Source organism: Motacilla alba, chromosome 29 (genome assembly GCF_015832195.1).
Source record: "Motacilla alba alba isolate MOTALB_02 chromosome 29, Motacilla_alba_V1.0_pri, whole genome shotgun sequence".
Classification (NCBI taxonomy): Eukaryota; Metazoa; Chordata; class Aves; order Passeriformes; family Motacillidae; genus Motacilla; species Motacilla alba.
Genome location: NC_052044.1, coordinates 661358 through 667582, shown reverse-complemented (window position 1 = coordinate 667582; position 6225 = coordinate 661358). Strand labels below are relative to the sequence as shown.

The 6225-nt window shown below is 57.5% G+C and overlaps 1 protein-coding gene across 1 annotated transcript; it reads right to left on the bottom strand.

Annotated features, from left to right (window-relative positions):
• Positions 1-4405: 4405 nt before the first annotated feature.
• Positions 4406-6219, bottom strand: LOC119712661. Its single transcript, XM_038164175.1, has 3 exons — positions 5973-6219; positions 4860-5931; positions 4406-4462 (listed from the first exon to the last, which is right to left on the bottom strand). Exons 2-3 carry the CDS (start codon positions 5919-5921, stop codon positions 4406-4408), a joined length of 1119 nt encoding a protein of 372 aa, XP_038020103.1. The 5' UTR covers positions 5922-5931; positions 5973-6219.
• Between the last annotated feature and the right edge of the window lie 6 nt (positions 6220-6225).

Genomic DNA, 6225 nt, shown 5'->3' with positions numbered 1-6225 from the left:
TGCGGGGCTGGGGGGAGCCCAGCACACCATCCAGGCTCTGGAAGGTTCTCTGGAGCAGTTCCCTGGGTGGAGCCCAGGATCCAGGCTCTGGAATGTTCTCTGGAGCAGTTCCCTGGGTGGAGCCCAGGATCCAGGCTCTGGAAGGTTCTCTGGAGCAATTCCCTGGGTGGAGCCCAGGATCCAGGCTCTGGAAGGTTCTGGAGCAGTTCCCTGGGTGGAGCACAGGATCTGGAATGTTCTCTGAGCAGTTCCCTGGGTGGAGCCCAGGATCCAGGCTCTGGAAGGTTCTCTGAGCAGTTCCCTGGGTCTAGATGGAGCCCAGGGTCTAGGCTCTGGAAGGTTCTCTGGAGCAGTTCCCTGGGTGGAGCCCAGGATCCAGGTTCTGGAATGTTCTCTGAGCAGTTCCCTGGGTGGAGCACAGGATCTGGAAGGTTCTCTGGAGCAGTTCCCTGGGTCTGGGTGGAGCCCAGGATCCAGGCTCTGGAAGGTTCTCTGAGCAGTTCCCTGGGTGGAGCCCAGGATCCAGGCTCTGGAATGTTCTCTGAGCAGTTCCCTGGGTGGAGCCCAGGATCCAGGCTCTGGAAGGTTCTCTGGAGCAGTTCCCTGGGTGGAGCCCGGGGTCCAGGCTCTGGAAGGTTCTCCAGAGTGCTGTCACCATGCCCCAGCTCCCCGGCAGGGGTGCCGATGGAAGCAGCAGAACAAAGAGTGCCTCAGGTGGGTCCCCAGCCCTGGCACCATCCTCGTTCCTCCCCACTGACCTCGGCTGTGGGAGGACAGTCCAAGACCTTGGGCAGAGTCCAAAGTCTCGCACAGATTAGGAAATGTCCCTTGTCCCACCAGTACGGGCCAGTCTCTGCTATTGGGAGCAGCTGCCCCCCGCTCCAGAGAGAGGGGACACCCCATGGGGTCACCTGTGGTGTTACCTGCATGACACAGAGAGGACTGGAGGCCCTGGCACCTCAGCTGGGGTTTACAGAAGGGTCTCAGGTGTTCAGTTCCCATCTGTCAGAGCTGGGGCGGTTATCTGCTGTTCAGTGGGCAGCTTTCTTTATCTCTGCCACGACCAATCCTCCCTCCAGGAGATATCTGCTGTTCATGGGCCATTAATTATTAATTATCTTCTGTTCATGGGCCAGTGAGTGTCCCTGCATGGCTGATCAAATTCCATCATCCCACGGGGAGATGCTCTGCCCAGGGGAGGAGCCAAGCATTCCTGCCTGGATAGAATCTGAGATTGCAAACATTCCTACCTGGACACAATCTGAGATTTCAAACATTCCTGCCTGGATACAATCTGAGACTGCAAACATTCCTGCCTGGATACAATCTGAGATTGCAAACATTCCTGCCTGGATACAATCTGAGATTGCAAACATTCCTACCTGGATAGAATCTGAGATTTCAAACATTCCTGCCTGGATACAATCTGAGACTGCAAACATTCCTGCCTGGATACAATCGGAGATTGCAAACATTCCTGCCTGGATACAATCTGAGACTGCAAACATTCCTGCCTGGATACAATCTGACCCTGGGAACCCCCCAGCAGCCTTTCCACGTCATTCCCAGAGGAGCAGCTTTCTTCTCCCCTGCATTCCCAGAGGAATTCCAGGCCCATCTCCAGCAGCCCTGGAGCTCCAGAGGAAAACTCCCCCCTTGCCCAGGATCCCTGCTCCAGCAGAGCCACAGCTGGCCCTGCAGGAGGGCTGAGCCACCATGGAATGGCACTGCTGCCACCACCCTGAGCCACAGGGGGCCAGGGCCTGTTCTGACTCTGGCAGGGTTGGTTTCTATCACTGCATTGTTTATTTTATTTTTATTTTTTCCCCAATAAAGAACTTCTATTCCTGCTCCCATATCTTTGCCTGAGAGCCCCTTAATCTCAAATTCATAACAATTCAGAGGGAAGGGGTTTGCATTTTGCATTTCAGGGGAGGCTCCTGCCTTCCTCAGCAGACACCTGCCTTTCCAAACCCAGACACCTCTTTCCAGCTGTAGCAGTTGCGGCCTCATCTGTCGGTGCTTCCTGAGGCCACACCACCACCGAGGGCTGCTGTGCTGCACTCGCTGGAGCTCCAGGGTGGAGCCCAGGGCAGCCGAGCGGTGCCACCAGGGCTGGCCAGCGCGTTTTCCTCCGCTCCTCAGGGGACAGAGCGCAGCCCGAGGTTTGCTTTCGGCGGGAGGGGTGTGCAGCGTGAGGCGTTTGGGGGATTTGGGGATCAATTTGAGATCATTTGGGTGGTGACAGAGTAATTTGGAGGAAGATTCAGGGACATTTCAAGGTGATTTCGGGGCCATCCTGAGGTGATCTGGCAGATTTTTGAAGGTGATTTTGGGGGTGATTAGGGGAATTGCTTGGGGGTGGTTTTGAGTGATTTTTGTGTGGTCTTGGGGATGGTTCTGGGGAGATGTTTTGAGGTGATTTAGGAGGTGCTACTCAGTCCTGGAGAAGTTCTGGGGTGATGCTGACCCTGGAAGCAGCTGACACCTGGAACCAGCTCCCCAGGGGTGGAAGCACAGCCCCCCATCTGCCCCCATCTGTCATTGATGCCATCATCGGGGATCTCAGTGCGGGCAGTGGCAGTCGGTGGCATCACAGCACCCCAAACCCGCCAGGGCCAGTGCCGCGTGCTGGCAGTGGCAGGGGGCACCCGAGGGTGGCTGCAGATGGAGCCTGTGCCTCTCAGCCCTGCCTGGACACCCCCTGGGCCTGGGAAAACAAATCCCGCGGTGAGGAGGCAGCGCTGAAAGGACTGGGGGGGACAGGGGGACACATTCCATGGGCTCACAGACCCCCGGGCCAGAGGGAATGGGGAGGGGGTGTCACACTCCCCTCGGGATTGGGGGGTGTCACACTCCCCTCGGGATTGGGGGATGTCACATTCCCCTCGGGATTGGGGGGATGTCACATTCCCCTCGGGATGGGGAGGGGGTGTCACATTCCCCTCGGGATTGGGGGGTGTCACATTCCCCTCGGGATTGGGGGGGTGTCACAGTCCCCTTGGGATTGGGGGGTGTCACAGTCCCCTTGGGATTGGGGGGTGTCACACTCCCCTCGGGATTGGGGGGTGTCACATTCCCCTCGGGATTGGGGGGGTGTCACAGTCCCCTTGGGATTGGGGGGTGTCACACTCCTCTCGGGATTGGGGGGGTGTCACATTCCCCTCGGGATTGGGGGGTGTCACATTCCCCTCGGGATGGGGAGGGGTGTCACACTCCCCTCGGGATTGGGGGGTGTCACACTCCTCTCGGGATTGGGGGGTGTCACACTCCCCTTGGGATTGGGGGGGTGTCACAGTCCCCTCGGGACTGGGGGGTGTCACACTCCCCTCGGGATTGGGGGGTGTCACGCTCCACTCGGGATTGGGGGGTGTCACATTCCCCTCGGGATTGGGGGATGTCACACTCCCCTCGGGATTGGGGGGTGTCACATTCCCCTCGGGATTGGGGGGTGTCACATTCCCCTCGGGACTGGGGGGTATCACACTCCCCTTGGGATTGGGGGGTGTCACACTCCCCTCGGGATTGGAGGGGTGTCACACTCCCCTCGGGATTGGGGGGGTGTCACATTCCCCTTGGGATTGGGGGGTGTCACACTCCCCTTGGGATTGGGGGGTGTCACACTCCCCTCGGGATTGGAGGGGTGTCACACTCCCCTCGGGATTGGGGGGGTGTCACAGTCCCCTCGGGATTGGGGAGGGGGTGTCACATTCCCCTCGGGATTGGGGGGTGTCACATTCCCCTCGGGATTATTGGGGGGTGTCACACTCCCCTTGGGATTGGGGGGGTGTCACAGTCCCCTCGGGATTGGGGGGTGTCACACTCCTCTCGGGAATGAGGGGGTGTCACACTCCCCTCGGGAATGAGGGGGTGTCACATTCCCCTCGGGATTGGGGGGTGTCACATTCCCTGCCAGGCACCAGCCCTGGGAACTTTGCCGGTGCAAGGGGCCGCTAAAACCCCCCCTGAGGGCAAACCTGGGCACCTGCAGCCACGGGGGGCTGCAGTCGGTGGGGGTCACCTGGGCAGCGACCACCTGAGGCTGCAGCAGCGGAGCAGGACCAGCCCTGCCCAGCGCGAGCCCCCCGCGGCTGCAGAAGGGGACAAAGCCCCTGTGGGACACGCCAGGAACGTGCCAGGGAAGAGCCTGGATCGGTCCTGCCGCGAGCAAAAGCAAACCAACCCCATCCCTGGGATTGTTGCTGCTCACTTGGTGGGAGATGCAGAGGACAGAGAGCACAAATGTCCCTGGGGGGCTTTGATGCTGGGGTGAGAACAGCCTGGAACTGTGTCCCGTTGCTTGGCCGCGTTTCTCTTCACAGAGAAAAGCGAGGCACGACCTCCCAGGGGTGTTTCTGGGATTCACACTCTCTGAACCTCAGAGAAAGAAGAAACAGTTCTTATCTCAGTTGCTGCTCCTCTCGTTGTTCACAAGGGGAGTGCTCTGTGGAAGATTGTTTACCTGGAGGGAATTGGGAATTGGATTCTGGTGATTTGATCGATTATTCGGGTCAGTTTGATTGATTGACCAATCGAACCCGTGTGTGTGTGTCGGCTGACAGAGATCCTGTGCAGTGCAGTTGAGCGCTGGGCAGATTCAGCGCAATACAATGTAGAATAACACAGTAAAATAAAGTAATTAATTAATTAGCCTTCTGATAAGACGGAGTCCTCCTCGCCATCTTCCTCCCCTTTGTCGGGGTTGCCTTGGTTCCCGGTGCCGCTGGCTGGGGTGACCCTGCTGTGACTCCAGGGAGGATGAGGAGGAGCTCTGGGCACAGAGCTGACAGCACAGCAGCCCCGGGAGAGATCCGGGATGGACACACGGACAGGCAGGACTGACCGACCTCAGCACACACCTGGGCCAGCCGGGGACTGAGGAGACGGAATCCTGCTGTGCGGGTAAAATGTGGGAAGAGCTGGAAGGGGTGGGAGCCTGGGCGGGGGAGGGTGGTGCAGAAAAAGGGGGAGGGCAAGGTGGGGATGAGGAGTGACATGGATGGGGTGAGTGCAAGGTTTGGGATCAGGAATGACATGGATGGGGTGAGTGCAGGGTTTGGGATCAGGAATGACATGGATGGGGTGAGTGCAGGGTTTGGGATCAGGAATGACATGGATGGGGTGAGTGCAAGGTTTGGGATCAGGAATGACATGGATGGGGTGAGTGCAGGGTTTGGGATCAGGAATGACATGGATGGGGTGAGTGCAGGGTTTGGGATCAGGAATGACATGGATGGGGTGAGTGCAGGGTTTGGGATCAGGAATGACATGGATGGGGTGAGTGCAAGGTCTGGGATAAGGAATGACATGGATGGGGTAAGGATGGTGCAGGGTTTGGGATAAGGAATGACATGGATGGGGTAAGGATGAGAGCAGGGTTTGGGATAAGGAATGACATGGATGGGGTAAGGATGGTGCAGGGTTTGGGATAAGGAGCGGTGCAGAATAAAGGAGGAGTGCAAGGTTTGGGATAAGGAATGACATGGATGGGATAAGGAATGACATGGATGGTGTAAAATAAAGGGTGAGCGCAGGGTTTGGGATAAGGAATGGTGCACACAGTGTAAAGATGAGTGCAAGTGATAAGGAATGGTGTGGAAGGTGCAGAAAAAAGGGCGAGGGCAAGGTTTGGGATAAGAAATTATGTGGATAGTGTAAAGGATGAGTGCAAGGTTTGGGATAAGGAATGGTGTGGATGGTGTAGAATAAAGGGCAAGTGCAGGGTTTGGGATATGGAATGGTTTAGAATGAAGGGTGAGTGCAAGGTGTGGGATAAGGAATGCTGTGGGTGGCGTAAAGATGAATACAAGGTGTGGGATAAGGAATGCTGTGGATGTTGTGCACCGAGGGGTGGGGAATAGCCTGGTTGTGGCCAGGACAGGGATAATTTCTGCCAGGACCCCGAGGCCCGTCTGTACCATCGCTGTTCTGCTTGTTTAAATTCTTTGTTACCAACGTTGCTGTTCTGTTTGTTTGTTTAAATTCTTTCCTCCACTGATGGCTGCTGCCTTTGGAGCCCCCAGCTGGGTCTGGAGCCTGGGGGCGCAGCACTGAGCTCACACCCGGCAGCCACCGGCCAAGGAAAGGGGAATGAAAGGATCAAAGACCCTCCGTGTCCCTCCTCCTGCCCGTTCCCGGTGAAATCCCAGGTACGACCTGCAAATGAGGGCACTCCCCCTCCTCCAGGTGTGTCCCACCTGGGCACACCTGAGCCAGGATCAACCC